Here is an 18,659-nt window from a genome sequence, read left to right on the forward strand (position 1 = left end):
ACACACACACACACACACACACACACACACACACAAACACATGAGAAATGACAGACGGTATTCAAGGACAACATCACAAAATTATTTATGGGTACAGTACAGCAACTTCGGATGACTGCTGGTCAACATGTAATTTTTATCGTGTGGTCTAATCAGAGCGGGGACTTCCCTTTCTGGCATTTTTAACTTGCTTGTAGCAATCATACAGCAAAGTTAAGATAGGACAAGAAAAACAAGTGACAGAAATTCGTCTTTGACAGGGCAGGTTCAATTTACACAAAATAAATAAATACATACAAAACAGAGACAGTCCCAAACAATGACAATAAATTAATGCCAAAAAATGCAAGCAGTGCAAAGGGGTGACTGAGTGGAGTGAGATAGGTTGCCTATTTGTGACTGTTCAGAGTGGGGATGGCAGTGGGGATAAAATATTTTTTGCAGATGTTTTTACGTGCCAACAGGACACTGTAGCATCGACCTGATGGCAGTAAGTCAAAGGATTGGTGGAGGGGGTGGGGTCCTGTGTGATTGTATAGGCTTTCCTGAGTACTGACCAGGTGTACAGTTCTGTGAGGGGGGTTCGGGGAGAGACAATTATTTTGCCAGCCTAATTTACTATCTGGTCAAGTTTTGTTTTGTCCTTGATGGTGAGGGTGTAGTACCAGGCTGAGATATTGAAAGTGAGTATGGATTCAATGAGTGAACAGTTAGTTTAATATACATCTATTGATGCACTTAGACACATCATCAGTGATGGAACCTGGGGTCATTGGGTGTTTCGGGTCTCGCAACATCATACACCCTCACCCAGGCGACCCAGCCGGGATTGATCAAGTCCCAACTTGTGTCTAAGTAGCAAGTACCCACGGATCACCCCTTTTGATCCACAGCCATCTAGAGGCCTTCTCAGCTGCCTCTGTGGTGGTCTTGATGGCCTTTCTCTGGCGTGCACCTGCGATTCCAAGCATGCTGTATGCTTTGCAGAGAGATTGCGCTGCAAAGCCTCTACAACCCACCTCTATTGGCACACACCGGGCACGCCATCCCCGACTGCGGCACTCCTCCACTAAGTTGGCGTACTTGGCACGCTTCCTCTCTTTGGCCTCTTCCATGCGCTCTTCCCAGGGAACTGTCAACTCCAGTAGGACCACCTGTTCTGCTGAATCTGAGAACAGGACTAGGTCTGGTCTCAGGGTGGTTTCCACGATGTGCTCTGGGAATCTGAGCTGCTTTCCCAGGTCGGCCTTCATCTGCCAGTCTGGTGCGGTTCCAAGGAGTCCCGCTGCCCCTCTTGGCTGGGGCTTAGGCTTCTCCCCTGCTCGAATGAAAGCATTCGGATAGAGCTGCAACGATTAATCGACGAATCGATTATTAATCAATTATTAAAATAATCCCCAACTATTTTGATAATCGATTAATTGTTTTGATTAATTTTTATATAAAAAAATTCCAAATTCTCTGATTTCAGCTTCTCAAATGTGAAACATTTCTGGTTTCTTTAATCCTATTATGACAGTAAACTGAAATATCTGTGTGTTTTGGACATAATACACGTCAACATGGGCTTTGGAAAATTGATCAACATTTTTCACCATTTTCTGACATTTTACGGACCAAAACACTAACCAAAAAAATAATCGACAGATTAATCGATTATCAAAATAATCGTTAGTTGCAGCCCTACATTCGGATCACTGGATTCCCTGTACTGCAGCACCTCTCTTGCACGGGTACCCATAAACTCCTCATTCAGGCTGCTAATGGGGAGCTTCAGTTTGTTGTTGTGCCCGTACAGAGCGATGCTACTCAGGCTTCGTGGCAGGCCCAGCCATCTACGGCGATAACAGCTGATCCTCCTCTCGAAGCCCTGTACCGTTGTTATTGGGAACTCGTACACCAGCAGGGGCCACATAATCCTGGGGAGAACACCGTGCTGGTAAATCCAGGCCTTGAATTTACCAGGCAGACCCGACTTGTCCACTGCTGTCAGCCACGCCTCCAGCTCCTGATTTGTGGCCTTGATGGATGCAGCGTCTTTCAGGGTGCAATCAAAGGTCTTTCCGAGGCTCTTGATGGGTTTCTCAGTCACCGATGGAATCTGGGTGCCGTCCAGAGAGAATCGGAACTTGTCAGTCACTTTCCCTCTCTTCAGCACCAGGGACCTAGATTTTGCAGGCTTGAAACACATCCGAGCCCAGGTGATGATCTTCTCCAAGCCCTGAAGGATCCATCGGCACCCCGGCACTGACGTTGTTGTTACTGTCAGGTCGTCCATAAAGGCTCTGATGGGGGGCTGGCGGACTCCAGACTTGGTGAGCGGACCTCTGCACTCGACTTCAGCTGACTTGACCAGCATGTTCATGGCCAAGGCAAAGAGGATCACTGAAATAGTGCATCCAGTGATGATCCCTTTCTCCAGGCGATGCCACTCAGATGTGACTGTCCGAGAGGTGACTCTCAGCTTGAAACTCTTGTAATAGTCCAAGATAAGGTCCCTGATGTTACCTGGGACATGGTGCCGGTCCAGTGCTGTTTCCACCAGCTTATGAGGAATTGATCCATAAGCATTGGTGAGATCGAGCCACAGCACTGCTAGGTCTCCTTTCCCTTCTCTTGCCTCTCTGATCAACTGCGTGACCACACCTGTATGTTCGAGGCATCCTGGCACCTTTGGGATTCCACCCTTCTGCACAGAGGTGTCGATGTATTCGTTCTTCAGGAGGAACTCCGTCAACCGACGGGATAGGATGGCGAAGAATATCTTCCCCTCAACGCTGAGCAGCGAGATGGTACGGAACTGCTCGATGTTCTTAGCATTCTCCTCCTTGGGAATCCAGACACCTTCTGCAAATCTCCATTGTTGGGCTACCTTTCCCCTCCTCCAGATAACCCTCAGGATCTTCCACAGCCAGTGAAGGAGTCTGGCACACCTCTTGTATAGTTTGTATGGCACTCCGCTTGGTCCAGGGGCTGAGCTTGCTCTGGCTGCCTTGACAACCTCCTGAACCTCCTTCCAACTGGGCTCCTTGCTGTTGATGTCTGTGGTGGGTCCTGGGGGGTCTATCATAGATAGGGACCTAGGCCTTCCAAGCAGCATCACTGTATGTGTTGCAGAGATGGTTGTCGATCTCCTCTTTGGGACAAAAAAGGTTGCCGCTTCGTTTTTGCCCAAGTAACTGCTTGGTGACTCCAAAGGGGTTTGCGATGAAGGCAGACCACCTCTTGGCCCTCTCTTTCCCCCGCCGTCTGTGCCATTCTGCCCTTTGAAGAGTGGTGAGCTTCTTCCTGAGGATGCCGCGAAGTTATGATAGTGCATCCCTTTCCTCTTCTCGCGCTACCTTGTACTGCCGCTTCAGGACCCGCAGCTCCTGCCTTAACTGGCTGATCTTCTCTGCCCTACGGTTGTTCATGTAGGGGGTCTTGGTACCCAACTTCTCCACTGTACCAAACCTCTCGACAGAAAGGCTGATGATGATGGTTGCCATGGTTTTGAGCTTCCTGTCTGCGTCGCCCCTTGGCTGCTGATTCTAGGATTGTATCCACATCATCATCGAACTGGAGCCACTGTTTCTCCTTACTGGCCGGAGGCCACTTGACCCAACGATGTTCGGTTACTCTGCCTGGGTCTGGGGCTACTGGTACGTGGAGGCTCCAAGCACTGTGGGGTGACTCCGGGCCTGGCTCCTCCTGCGTCTCACCAGGGGTTATCCCTGTGCGCTGTATCAGTTGCTCCTTCAACGAGCATTTCATCTTGGCCTGGTGGATCTTCAGGCCACGCGGGTTTTTGCACACTTTGCCGCAGACACATTCTGCAATCGTTGTCGATAATCCGTTTGCGTTGGTCGTTAACTGTAGGTCCATCCTATGGGGGTGCTCATTCTCCCCCCCTCTCGGGCACCCATGGGGGTATTTTTCATTAAGGCTTTCCGTAGCTGATTTGGGTACTTCCTCACAGAAGTTGCAGGTTGGGTAGCTGGCCCTTCCTACCCCGGCTGCCGTCTCTCCGAGCTGTCCACTGTCTCTCCAGTTGTCGCCACACTATTCATGGTTGTCATGAATATGTCCTTGCTCACATTAAAAGGTATTTAAAAACCTCAACCTGTTCAACTGGCTGACCGTTGATGCTGAGCGGTTGAAACATTTCCTGTAAGCTCAGTGTTCCCCTGCTCCAACAGCACAGCTCCTTGGTTTTATCAATGTTGAGTTCCAGGGAAATCTCCTGGAAAGTTGTGACCAAGGTGTTCATCAGACAGTGCTCCGTCAAATGGGCTACTAAGGCCATGTCGTCTGCATACTTTAAAGATAATTTTTTTGGCATTTTCAAGCTTTATTTGATAGTACAGAGTTGAAATGGTGAGACAGAGAGAGAGAGAGAGAGAGAGAGAGAGAGAGAGAGAGAGAGAGAGAGGGGGGATGCCCTGCAGTAAAGGTCCCCGGGTTGTATTCAAACCCGCAACATCGGCAACGAAGGCCGGAGCCAATATGGTATGCGCTCTATCCACTACGCCACCGGAGCGCCCCATCGTCTGCATACTTTAAAAGAGTCATTCCTTCTCCACTGCACCAGATGTTTGTGTAGACGGAGAAAAGAACGGGGGATAAAACACAACCTTGTGGGAGACCAGTATTTAAAACCAGTTTTCTGGATTTAAAACCATTCACCTGCACTTGTTGTGGCCTGTCCTGTAGAAAACTCTTAATCCATAAAATCAGTGTGAGGTGGATCTGAAGCTCCACTACGAAGTGCAGCAGTGTTACTATGTGACTATGTGTTATTAAAAGCAGAGGAGAAGTCCATAAATAAAATCCTTGTGTGGGGGTGTGATGAGTCCAGCTGTCGGGTCACGGTATCCAAAAGGGTCAGAGCTGCATCTTCCACTCCTAGTTTGGCCTTATAGGCAAACTGGATCCAGTCTTCCTGCTACCATGCTGGAGAGATGGTCACCTAACTCTTTCCATACATTTGCAGAGTACCGATGTCTGGCCTAAAATCCTTTGGTCCTCCTTGGCATGTGTCTTTTTTGGAATAGGAATGATGGTGGTTTCCTTCCACTGGTAGGGAACAAAACTTAAATCCAGAAGGCTCTGAAAGAGCTTGTTGAAGACTCCACAGCTGAGTGGAGCAGTCCTTAAGCACTCTGCCTCTGAGCCTGTCAGGGCCAGGGGCTTTGTGTGGGTTGACTGGGCCCAGAACAGAGGCCACCAGCTCCTCATCTATGATGAGAGCCTGGTGGGATGGACTGGGGCTTGGGAGGGTCCAGCTTGTTGGTGTACTGCTGCTGTTAAACCTGCTGAAGAAGTTGTTAAGCTGCTCTGCAAAAGAGGTGGGGTCTGAGCAGTTGATCCCTGCAGGTTTGGAGGCTCTCCTCATCATGATGTTTAACCCCTGCCATGCCTCCCTTGCATTACCAGAGGTCAGTTTGTCTTCAACCTTCTCCTTGTAATTTCAGCCTGTGAGTGTCACCTTCCAAAACAGCCCTTTGTTTCTGAACAAAACACATTTTCATGTCCTTGGTGACCCATGGTTTATTGTTTGGATGTATTGTTATTTGTTTAGTAGGAGTGACAGTGTCCTCACAGAATGATATGCAAGAGGTGATTACATCAGTCAATGAATTAAAATCATCCCAAGTCCCAATCTGTCAATTCAAAACATCCCCTCAATGTTTCAGAGGTCTCCTCATTCCAAACATGAATTGTTTTTTAACTGGTACTCCCCTTTTAAGCTGTGACCTGTAATTTGGCAGCAATAAAACAACTTTGTGATCAGAACGACCAATAGGAGGACGGGCATTTGAAATGTATGCATTTTGAATGTTACCATAGCATAAATCCAGTATATTGGATTTATGGGGATTGTAACATATTGCTCCAGGTTGGGTAGATGTGTGTTGATTAGGGGTGTGAACGTTTACAGCAATGTCTAACCGTGTACACGACGGAATTTTTTTCGTGTGCACGGTTAACCGTGACGTCATTGTCCTCGTGCGCCCACCGTCTTGTAGGCGCGCGCACACACACCTAAGCGTTTGTTCGCCTGTAAACACACAGTTGACATGAACTACGCTTGTTTACACACCTCTTATATAGGTCCATGGTACACACACACACACACACACGTTCGCCGTCATTATCGCCCTTCATTAATTTCCTGATTAATATAGCCTATCGCTTTCTACGTGTCCACGTTTATGCAGGTTGAACAGGTGTTATAAAGTTCGGGCTACTTACGAGCGTAGTTCACGTCAACCGGTTAACTTTAATCTTTAGGTTACCTTTCATCACTTGTCCGTGGCTGTGGCTCGAGCCCGAGCATGGCGACTCCCCGTGTGTGTGTGTGTGCGCGCCGATACACAGACTCACACACACACGCCGAGGGACAGACAGATTCGGCAGACTAGCTTTTATCCTCCCCAATTAGTTTATTAGTGATGTAAAATCAATAAATGCCTGTCTCAAGAACATATTTAAAACTTTGAAAAAAAGAAAATTAAAAATTAAAAAAAAAAAAATTAAAAACGGTTTTTGTTTATTGATTTTTCCTAAACGGTTATGATTTACTAAACGGTCACACGGGTTCACGTGTACACATGCACACCCCTAGTGTTAATGTTACATTTGTTAAAATCCCCCAATAGAAATACTGGTTGATCACCAGTTTGACTGACAGCTCTGTTGTAGCTGTCTGCTATGTGTTCAGCAGCCATTGAAAAATCAGGTCCAGGTACATATACTAAAATCACAGTTATCTGGGAGAATTCTCGAGGTAAATAGTGCGGTCTAAAGGACACAGTTACAGCTATACAGAGCCCGCCCCAATCGACTTCAGCGTTCTCTGTACATCCCTGTCAAAGCGTATGACATTAAAACCATCCAGTTTAAAATCCACATCTTCTGATAGCCATGTTTCTGTAAAGCAGAACAGACTTATCTGCCGATAGTCCAAATCCAAACTCACTCTGAGTGTGGACAGCTCGTCAGACTTGTTTCGGAGCGATCTGACGTTTGACAGGGTTATGGCAGGTTGAGGTAGTCGGCTGCCTCTTCTGCGCTGTCTGTTACGAATCCCTCTTTTCCTCCGTATCCGCCTCTGCTTGTTTCCACGGTTTAACTCCGGAGGTATCTGGTTTGTGAGGAGGGATACCTGCGATGGCTCCAGGTGAGCGCGGCTCAGCCCCAACAGCTGCTCGCCATTTACACAGCATATAAACTCACGATCATGAACCAAATGCACGCAAGGTATAGCACTGTTGTTGATGACATCTTGACAAACGTTAAAACAACACATTGATAAACACAAGAAACAACGAAATGCACAAAAAACCTGAGCCTATTCGGGAGTCGCTCTGACGCAGCGCCCTTCACGAGCAGACCCGAGAGACAGATGATTGATTTTCCAGGTCACAACCTAGCAGCTACGTGACTTATGTCTTCTTTCCACATACTTTCATCAACCCTGTCAATCTTGTTTAACCAGGTATATTGCCATGTGGTGCCTTGAAGAATCATGCCAGCCGAAAGGGATTGATAGTCATTTGAGCAGCTGGCCCGCTCCTTATGTAAACTGTGATTCAATTTGATAGCTAGCCAACTCAAAACAGTGCAAAGAAGTGATTAAGCAGTTGTGTTAATACTAGTGTTTAACCGTATTGGTATTTAATGAAGAGACTTAAGACCATCATAATATAATTTTATTTTTTTACACAAAACACAAACCATTTGTTAAATAATAACTGTTCCAGTTGCTATGGTAACACTGTTTAATCAAAGCAGCTGCATAGTTATTTCGTGTGGTTGGGTGTGAGGGTGGGATGTGGGTGGGGTGTGTTCGGGGAAAAAAAGGGGAAAAAATTTGTACCCATTGTGCTGCAATTCCTTTGCAACTGGCATTTAATAAAAACACCTTTGAAAGAAAGAAGCTGCATAGCATCAGTCATGTCTGAGGTTGATGACACTGATTGTCAATTGTTTACAGAAACAAACAGAAACCTAACTAAAAAAAAGACTTGTTTGGGCTTATGTCTTGGCTTGCAGTGAAAACACTGGGACTTTTCCATTTGAATTAATAATAATAATCACATTATTAACATCATTAATAAAAAACAGTTAAACAGTATAATTTGACAGTGTATGGAACTATTATTCAGATAGCATTCATTTGAGATAAGTTTATGTACATGATCAGGCATTGTTCAGGTCACTTCTTCCAGTAGAATCCAAGCAATGCACTCAAGCAGTTCTCATATTAACATGTACCCTGCGTTCCAAATTGCATACTCTTTCTTTTTTCTATTCTACATACTAGATTTGGACCATAAAAAGAATCAAGTTAGGATGCAGTAGGCATACTATCGGGACATACTTTAACTTATTTATTTAACATTGCGCCTTGAGCTTGCCTCTTGCTTTTATATCCATCGCCTCCCCGATTGTTTTCATACGGCGGCTCTGTCAATGTTACTTCACTTGTGGGTCAGAATCGCCCATATAGCGTGCTGTTTTCCAAACTAAATATCTCGGCCTGATATAGTAAGTAGCAAGACATCCGGGTATTTTTAAGCATACTATATCTGACCACAAAAATTGGGACATCCTTAATCTTTTCATCTACCATACTAAATAGCAGAACGTTTCGGTATTGGAATGCAGCGATTGTCCTGAAGCAGTGAGTGGATGTGTTTCAGTCCCCCAATGGCTCTGTTCTCCAGACTCAAGCTGACATGGGCTCATAGGTGTGGAAGTGGATCCCTTTGGAGCAGGTGATCTTCATCACTGCTCCATTCAGACTGCTGTCCAGGATCAACTGCATCATGCCCTCTGCTATCAATGATGGTCTGGACACACACACACACACACACACACACACACACACACACACAGAGGAGGAGCATTAGAGAACACGCACACACACACACACACACACACACACACACACACACACACACACACACACACACACACACACACACACACACACACACACACACACACACACACACACACACACACACACACACACACACACACACACACACACACACACACACACACACAAACAATAAGTGACATATTTCCTGAGTAGACTTCCAACCCAACCGAACAACAATAAAGCTGCTATACTGCCCTTAATTACAGAGACTGTGTGTGTGTATGTGGTCAGGAAGTATTTTGGCCTCAACTTCCTTTGACACTAAATGCTTCCTTCCTGCTGCGTCTGAGCTACAGAACATTTTAAGAAAGGATTCTCCAGAGCCATAAATGTAATAGTCACGCCAGCGTGAAACAGTTCTGATCAATACGTATCATTGCTAACAGTAATAAAGCCCCATAGTGAAGATATACAGTGGGAGAAATTAGTATTTGATCCCTCACTGATTTTGTAAGTTTGCCCACTTACAATGAAATGAACGGTCTATAATTTTAATGCTAGGTTTATTTTACCAGTGATAGACAGAATATCAAAAGGAAAATCCAGAAAATAAAGATAGAAATTATTTTGCATTTCATTGAGTGAAATAAGTATTTGATCCACTATCAAAACATTGCTTAGTACTTGGTGGAGAAACCCTTGTTGGCAAGTACAGATGTCAGACGTGTCTTGTAGTTGATGACCAGGTTTGCACACATCTCAGGAGGATATTTGGACCACTCCTCTTTGCAGATCCTCTCCTAATCTTTAAAGTTTCGAGGCTGTCGCTTGAGTTTAAATTCCCTCCACAGATCTATTGGATTAAGGTCCAGAGACTGGCTACTCCATGACCTTAATGTGCTTCTTCTTAAGCCACTCCTTTGTTGCCTTTGCTGTATTTTTAGGATCATTGAAGTGCTGGAAGACCCATCCATGACCCATTTTTACGGACCTGGCTGAGAGAAAGAGGTTGTCACCCAGTATTTCATGATACATGGTCCCATCCATAGTTCCCTCGATGCAGTGAAGTCCACCTGTCCCTTTAGAAGAGAAACACCCCCAAAGCATAATGCTTCAACCTCCATGCTTGACTGTGGGGATGGTGTTCTTGGGGTCATAGTCAGAATTCCTCTTCCTCCAAGCATTGCGAGTCACTATGATACCAAATAACTTGATTTTGTTCTAATCTGACCACATAACCTTCTCCCAAGCATTCTCTGAGTCGTTCAGGTGTTCATTGGCAAACTTCAGACAGTTCTGTACATGTCCCTTCTTGAGCAGGGGGACCTTACGGGCACTACAGGATTTTAATCCATTACGTGTGTAACCAATGGTTTTCTTGGTGACTGTGGTCCCAGCTTAGCCTGGTCCAACCAGACCATCGTACTTCATTTCATTTGTACAGAAGGTCTGGAACTGCTCTATTTGGCAAAGGTTCACTCACTTGGAGGCGGGTGTCTGTTGAAGTTTAAAACTATTGGATCTGCCCAGTGCCACTCTGGATCAGCCAACCAATCGTTTAACGTTTGGCCGGGACGTATGTCATGAGCCGGCTTCTGACGGTGCGTTCAAGTTGTACTGGAGACTCGGAAATTTCCGACTTCACTACATATTGAAGTCTATGGATCTACTAGAACCTGGCAACGGTAACTTGCTTGAGCCTAACGTTTAGTTATTTGGATGGTCAGGTTTTAGGCGTCCATACTTTCGCGAGCAGATGCACTGGAACACAGACAGGTTGGAACTCGGAACCACCAAGTCGGAAATCTCCGAGTTCCGAGTACAAAGGAACGCAGCATTCAACTGAAACTGGAGCGAGACTTCGACGTCATCGTTCTCAGCCACTTCCTCTGTTTGCTGATTGGACACTCAGAAATTTGTTCGAGCAAAATCCCACTAATACGCCCCATCCCCAGACTGACTACTGAAGGGAAAATTAAATTTGGGCGGAAGTAGGTAGGTGGGCGGGCGGAGCCAGGCTAGTCCCAGCTGCCTTGGGATCATAAACAAGCTCCTCCTGTGTAGATCTGGGCTGATCCCTCACCTTTCTCATGATCATTGATAACGACAAGGTGAGATCTTGAATGGAGGTGAGATCTTGCATGGAGCCCCAGACCAAGGGAGATTGATGGTCATTTTGTGTTTCTTCCATTTTCAAATAATCGCACCAACAGTTGTCTCCTTCTCATCCAGCTTCTCGCCAAGGGTTTTATAGTCTGTTCCAGCCTTGTGCAGGTCTACAATCTTGTCCCTGATGTCCTTGCGGCCTCCACACACATCCTACCTCTACTGCGCGTCTACTGCGCGTCTGCGCCTGACTTTTTGTCACTGACCGTGTAATCAACCTAGAGCGGGCACACATCCAACCTCAGACGCACTGCTCATGCGCGTCAGAGGCACGTCTGCAGCGACGCTCCCTTTACCTCAGGAGGCTCGCCTATTTTTTTCTGAGCCACGCGTCTCTCTCTGCTTTACAGTTTTTCCGATTACTAACCCACAGTGGGCACAACTGTAGCTCAATGTGCAAAACTCTAACTACAGTCTGCACTACCAAAAGTCACTGGAGCTGAACAGTTCACTTCACCTGCAAAATAGGCTCAGTGCAGCAAACACTATGAACCAGCCTCATTGAGATAACACACTGTCACTCAGAACACACTCTAGCATCAAACCCCAATACACAAGTTACAAACTTTTAATTTTTACAGTTTTGAATAATTTGAGTTACTTCACACAAATAAAGTAATATTTTCTTTGAGGAAAGAGTGAAATTAGTTCACATTAAATTGTTTATTTTATAACATACCAGTTATGTTTAGGTAAACAAAAATAAATGACAATCAGAAGTTTGCTTCAATAGATACATCTTTTTATTTTATATTTTATTAATAACATTTCCAAATGTAGCATTTATCTGTGTACATATTCTATAATTGTAATACAGAAATCAATTCCTGTAATGTTGTCATTTACTGTAAGGGTGCAACTCTTACATTTTTGTTTGCTTGAAAATTCGTATTACAGATGCAACTTTAGATCTTTGCAGATTGCGTTGCACCCTCAACCCTGCCTCTCTCAATGAGAGACCATGATTCACAACAGGGTCTATCAGTGTAGCCCTTACTGTATTTCATCAGAAATTACAGCTCAATGTCTTCTAGGTCTTCCTCCACACATCCAGTCTCACTGCTTCTCTTCTCCCTCCAACAACCTGTCTTTCTATTTTTGAGCTTTCCCTATACTGTATACAGTATGTTCACTAAAAAGTCTAAAACAAGACACCTTCTTAGTGTTTCAGTTGAAATTGCAATCAGCAGTGTTTGAAATGCACTATGCTGATATCCATTCTGTTTTGAATGTGTGGTCTACAGTTGTGACAGCAGTGGGTTAGCATTTGAACAAAGTGCTAGAAATCCACAATGTTGTGCAGGCTGTGGTTAAGCCATGAGATAAGTGTGTAGAGTTTTGAAAATTGTTTTTAAGCAATGAAAAACGAGCTAGAGTTTGGTCCACATGAACCGCTGCTGTGCATAGTGTAGTTAAGAGTTTTGCACTTGTCGTTCCAGTTGTGCCCACTGTGGTTTAGCGATCGAAAAAAACTGTAACTAATAAAGAAATACTCTGCTGAGAGTCATATTGACTTCATACCGGCAGCTTTCGCTGTAGTTTCACCATTTCCTGGTGTGTCCCTTTAAAAATAAAACTTCCAACAAGCGAAAATGTGAAAAAAAAAAAAAAGGCAATGGGGCGCACGGATTACTGTCCAGACTCAATATTAGACTCAATATAAATCATATGCATCATAAATGACACGAAAGAACTTCAGCAGCTGCTGAGACGTTCCATGTGTGGCCGAGAAAAGTCCGAGAGACGCAGCAGTAAGGTAAGGCGACGCGCTCCAGAGGTAGACGCAGGATGTGTGTGGAGGCCGTTAGACAGCTCTTTGGTCTTGCCCATGATGGAGATGTTGGAGTTTGATTTATTGACTCTGTGGACAGGTGTCTTTTATACAGGTAACAAGTTGAGACAGGTGTGTTTTATACAGGAAACTAGTTGAGATTAGGAATACTTTTTTAAAGCACGAGGACTAATCTGTTGGAGCCAGAATTTATGGTTGGTAGGTGATCAAATACTTATTTCACTCAATGAAATGCAAAATTATTTATATTTTTTTCTAAATTTGATTTTCTAGATTTTCTTTTTGATATTCTGTCTACCACTGTTAAAATAAACCTAGCTTTAAAATTATAGACCGCTCATTTCTTCGTAAGTGGGCAAATTTACAAAATCGGTGAGGGATCAAATACTTATTTCCTCCACTGTAGAGGAACTTGGCATCAGACTATGTCATAGCTGTTAGCATAGTGCAGGGTTGTCTAACTCATTTTCACAAAGGGCCACTCAATATGAGAATCACACTAAGGGCCAGAAATGTTGTTAAGTGACGTACAGGTGCATAGGCTGGGTTTCATTTCAACATTTTGGGGGACAAATTATAGGTGGAGGATATGGGGATGCTCCCACAGAAACTTTTTAGCATCAAACACTTAATTTCCTGCATTTTGGTGGATTTTTATCCACCAATCTGTGCCTTTTCTGCATCAATTTATGGTGGAATGTGTCTTTATTTCTGTAATGGAAAAAAAAAACATTCAGGTTCCTGGTGAAACAACTATAATGGAATATAATACAGTAAGGCTCTCAGGCATCCTGGATTGTTCAAAACTTTCTGCACATTCAAAACATATCAATTTTTTTTTAGGAATCATGACTCAGCACCAGTGTTAACTATTGATGACACTTTACATTGGTAATGAAATGCCAAGCCAACATTGGAAATGAAAAGGGTGGGCTAGCGGCAGCTAGCTAACGTTAGCTATAGGAAGCAGATAATGTTAGCATTCATCCTTAGACACTTTACACAATCAGTCATCAATATTATATTAGCATGCTATTCAGCCACATAGATTGGCCCTCAGACAGCTGACATATTTTCCTTGATGCAAGTTCATCAATTCATGGCTTATAATTCTGAGCGGTGCAACTTTCAGCAGACATTCCTGGCGGTAAGCTACGAGACTGTCCTAACCATCGGGACCATGTGCCACGTCAGTTCACAAACACAGAAAACCTACGACACAGGCTCCACATGCAGCATAGCACTTAAAAAAAAACATATGTTTTAAAAATTCCCTAAATTGATACCTGGGCCAGATCTTAGATTGAAATGTGCCGGATTTGGCTAACGGGCCATGAGTTTGACACGTGGCATAGTTTATTGGGGTTAGGGCCACTTATACTGGCTCAGATTGCCTCTGAAATATACTTTATCTTTCTTTTAGGTAGATAGTATCATTCAGTTGCCAAGGCGACTCTTGAGTGAAATCAAGGTAAAAAAGAATGAGAGAGTTTTTTCAACTGCAGTTTTTGGAAAAGAGGCAAATGGTGAATCAGTTCACTGATTCTGGGGCTGGTTGCACCAAGCACCTTAAAGCTGGGAACACACCGCATTGGCCGCCTGCGGCGGTTGGCAGCGTGAACGCAGGAGGCTCGCCGCTTGATCATTTGGGTCATATTGGGCCATATTCAGCGGAGCCGCCGCCGCGGCCGCCACATCGAAGGCGGCGGTTGGCCGCGTGATCGAAAGAGGCTCGCCGCTTGATCATATTGGGCCATATATTCCTGACGCCGACGCCGAAATCAGACCCGTCACACTTATGGTGCAACAACAACAGCATGGTCCAGCTGTGCCAAAAAATACAGATGTAGGTTCACTGTGTAACCAGCGGCAGTCATGTCACAAATAACATTAAAACAGCATGAAGACGCACCCCGATCGCAAATACACACACATTAACAGCAATTCAGCAACATATCTAAACACAATAACAACAGCAGTGTGTGCTCAGCGGCTAAAATAAAGGCAAACATCAGCCTACCTGAAAGTGAAAGTGTGCCGGCTGACGGAGGAAAACACCGGTTCTTCGCTGCACTATATTGGAATTCCACACGGACACCGCCGTCAAGTTTGGGTATATTATCCTCAGGAACAGCACACAGCTTGGTGAGTTTCACTATGCTAACCGGCGCTACCTTGGCTAAAGTACAACCAACAGCTAAACAGATGCAAAATAGCCTACACATATTTGCAGAATGTATTGGAAGCCCGATGTCCTCACTCCACACGCCCACCTCGTCTTGCAGACCACCGCCACCGGGCAATCTCAACGCTGATTGGCTGTGGAGGCGCGGTGCCCGGCGGCGCTGCAGAAAAAGATGAAAAATGTCATCTTTTTCTGCGGCGCCGTGCTCGCTGCACAAGCCTTCGATTCACGCTCCTTCGATGACACAATTTCTATGCGCCGCTAATGGCCGCGCTCCCGATTCACGCGCCTCTCATGAGGCGCGGCCACGCGCCGCGCAAGCCCCCGCCGCCGGCCGCTGGACGCCGATTATTGGGTGGACGCGCGGCCACGCGCTAGTACATTGACTTTGTATGTAATCTCGCCGCGCGGCCAGTGCGGTGTGTTCCCAGCTTAAGTTCTCTACTTAAGTATGACACTTAAGGTTTAATGTCACCTTAGCTGAGGGTCTGACACATTTAACACACATTAGTAGATACAGCTTGTTTGTTGAATGTCCTCTGGCTCCACAAGATAACAAGATACTACATATAAAATGTATCATTGACGGATAAATATTTTCTTATAATAGCAAAAAGAAATGTAGGGATTTCTAAATTGCAAATCTGATGTCATTTTTTGATGTCTCATTTCATTTCTCACTGGCTACTCAGTCACATTCACCTAACTTGCTTACCCTAACATTACACTTATTTCTATTTCATGAAGAACAAACAAACATTCTAAAAACAGGTAGTTCTCTTGTCTGTTTAAAATGTTGCATTGGAGTAGTGAAGAAACCGACCAATGTTAATAATGGTCCCAGTCTTTCAGCTTGCTTTCCTGCACTGTGGGTTGCTTGGCAACAATTCTGATAAATGAAGCTGAAAAACTACAATGCTCGGCTGAATAATGATTTGGCCTATTTGTTCAAAATGATTTACTAGCCTACTCCAAACTTTCAAATAGTTGTTGTCACAGTAAAAAGTATACTGCACATCTAAGTGAATGGCTAGAAAACAATGCAAGGAAGCAAGTTTGTGTGAAACTGATAGTAGTAGTTAGTGGAAAAGGATTGGCTGTCATGGGAGAATTGTAATTGAGTAAAAACCATTAGTGACACGCGTGTGTAATAAACATACTGTAAAACTCCAAACTTGCTCATGCTGCGTTTGAACTCGTCCTTGAACTTGACAAACTTTCCCATGTTGTCCTCGTGTTCCACCGAGTGCAGCAGAGGCGTGTCTACGAAGGCCGGACACAGCACGTTGATACGCACGCCATAGTTCCCCTGAGAGGAGGCGTCCTGAAATCAAACCACACATTTTATTTATTTATTTTTTTAAATCAGAAATATTTAACCAGAAACTTTTTTCCCCATAAACTAAAATGTGCAGGCACCTGTGAGGTCCATGATTAACATCATTCTTCACTATTTACTATTGTCTTATTTACTGTGTGTGTGTGTGTGTGTGTGTGTGTCTTACCGCCATAGCTCTAGTGAAGCCAATGACTCCATGTTTAGTAGCAGTGTAGACAGGCTGGTGAGGAGAATGCAGGAAGGCTGAATTAGAAACGAGAGAACAAACAGCCGGACAGGGTTGGGTCAGCAATTCTTCCAAATCATTTGTTGTAAAGGTGCTCATTTTCAACATAGCCATCTTCCTTATTTCATTAATACATTCATAACATGCAACATTACAAATATCAATAAAACAATTTAAAACCTATTTTGAAGCACCATATACATCAAGGAAAGTCTGTCTGTCGTTCCCATAGATAGTATATAAAATGGATGTCACATCCGGCCTGATCTCAGTTATTCCAACTGCATCCAATCGTCTTGGCCTATGCAGATTTAAGGCTGTTACATACTCCGCGAGAAGAAAGAACAAAGTTCTCGGTGACAGAGCTGCGAGAAGAAAATGACGTAATTTTCTTCTCTCAGCTCTTGTTTAGCTGTTCTCGTAGCTTGTTCTCGACACATCACCCGGGCCGAACTTTCTTCTCGCAGCTTGTCCGAGAACTATTGTGTGATTGGTCAGTCTGAAGTCAATGAGGAAAGCGAAGTGAAATCAGCTGGCGCTACTGAGTCAATTACCATGGTAACAATGCGCCGCGGTGAGGAGTTTGGCAGTTGAGTTCTCGTGAAGTATGTAATGTCAGACCAGAAAGAACTTCTGGCAGCTCTGTCACCGAGAACTTTGTTCTTTCTTCTCGCGGAGTATGTAACAGCCTTTAGACTACGCCACATTTTCTCTTAACAAAAAAGGGCATTGATGTGACATCGGGGGGAGGGAGATACACCCATCTAGCTGACGTATACCTCCGAGGCGAAGTGATGGCCAGTGGCTATAGCTGTCACTCAAGAGGTCGCGCCCCTAATTATAACATTTTTTCACAATTGTTTAAACAATTTTTTTGGAACATCAGACACAATGTGCACAATCTGAAACTAATTTACCAACTGCTTAACCAATTCTGCTGAACTCCAAACACATTTCCTGCCTTACACTCATATTCTCATTCCAAAACACACATTTTTCACAACACACAATTCTCTATATCTTGCACACTCTTCCTGAATTCTCTCTCATGGTATTCACACAGAACACACTGCCAATCAAATTTCTAAACTCAACAGGCTTTTGTGCAGTTAGCTATAGAATGGTCAGAGATGAGCTCCTGTTTGCTGTGATTTACAGTAGACTGCACATTTTAGTACAAATACAGTTTTTGCCGAATACTGTAAACACTAAAAGTGACTGCTATGACCACAGCATCACAACCTCTAACTTTTGTAACTATGCCCTAAACCAAAGCACCAACCCTACAAACACAATTTTGTTTGAAATTCTCCAACACACTTCTTGAAAAAATAAATAAATAATTGAATACCAATCAGTCTAAACCTTAGCACTACAAATAGACCCCAGGTGAGCTCAGCTCCTTTCTGAGACGGTAAGAGTCAAGGAAAGAGGAGGAGAGAGAGCGACAGGAGGACGAGGACAAAGAAGGCAACAGACAGAGACTCATACAACAGGGACACTATAGTGGACCATGTTATAGATCATGGCCTATAAATGAGGGAGCCTGGACAGAGAGTGCAGCCCAACCTGAGTCGCTCCATAATTAGGAGTTTTAGACTGGATATCAGGTGATCATTTCCCTGTTGCTTCTCAAAAGATGACATTGAGTGTGATGTTGATGAGGCGATGTGGCCAGACGCAAACAGGAGGCGGAATCCATAATAGGATTCATAATCCAACCACCCAATTCCTTACAACGCTGTTTTTTTTACCATTGTTCCCTAATTTTACTGTAATTGTTTTTTACTGTACAGTACAGTAGTTTATACTGACACACTGAAATGCTTGAACTGCAATCCTACCTATTCATTGTGTTTGTTTGAAATGGCAAAATAAACTATTCTGCAACATGTGTGTTAGCATTTGGCAAAAACCGTAAAGTATTTGTTGTTACTGTAGGTGAAAGTGTATGAACATGCAAAGGCATAATTTTACTGATAAAGCATTCATATAGTGGTTTGCATTTATACTACAGTGTTTTCTATTCTGCACACCAGTGTTCAATGAGTGCTAGAAATGTCTAGTCATATGATATGT

The 18,659-nt window shown here is 44.2% G+C and overlaps 1 protein-coding gene across 1 annotated transcript in view; it reads right to left on the reverse strand.

The window, feature by feature from the left end:
* Positions 1-7,687: 7,687 nt before the first annotated feature.
* Positions 7,688-18,659, reverse strand: part of hpgd (15-hydroxyprostaglandin dehydrogenase) — a 29,652-nt gene continuing 18,680 nt past the window's right edge. The window contains exons 5-7 of the mRNA XM_080029731.1: positions 16,521-16,597; positions 16,176-16,339; positions 7,688-8,837 (exon numbers count right to left, since the gene is read on the reverse strand). Of these exons, the coding sequence (XP_079885857.1) occupies positions 8,714-8,837; positions 16,176-16,339; positions 16,521-16,597 (365 nt within the window). The 3' untranslated portion in view covers positions 7,688-8,713. The remainder of the gene's footprint in view (positions 8,838-16,175; positions 16,340-16,520; positions 16,598-18,659) is intronic.

This window comes from Ammodytes marinus, assembly GCF_949987685.1.
Source record: "Ammodytes marinus genome assembly, chromosome: 6".
Taxonomy (NCBI): domain Eukaryota; kingdom Metazoa; phylum Chordata; class Actinopteri; order Uranoscopiformes; family Ammodytidae; genus Ammodytes; species Ammodytes marinus.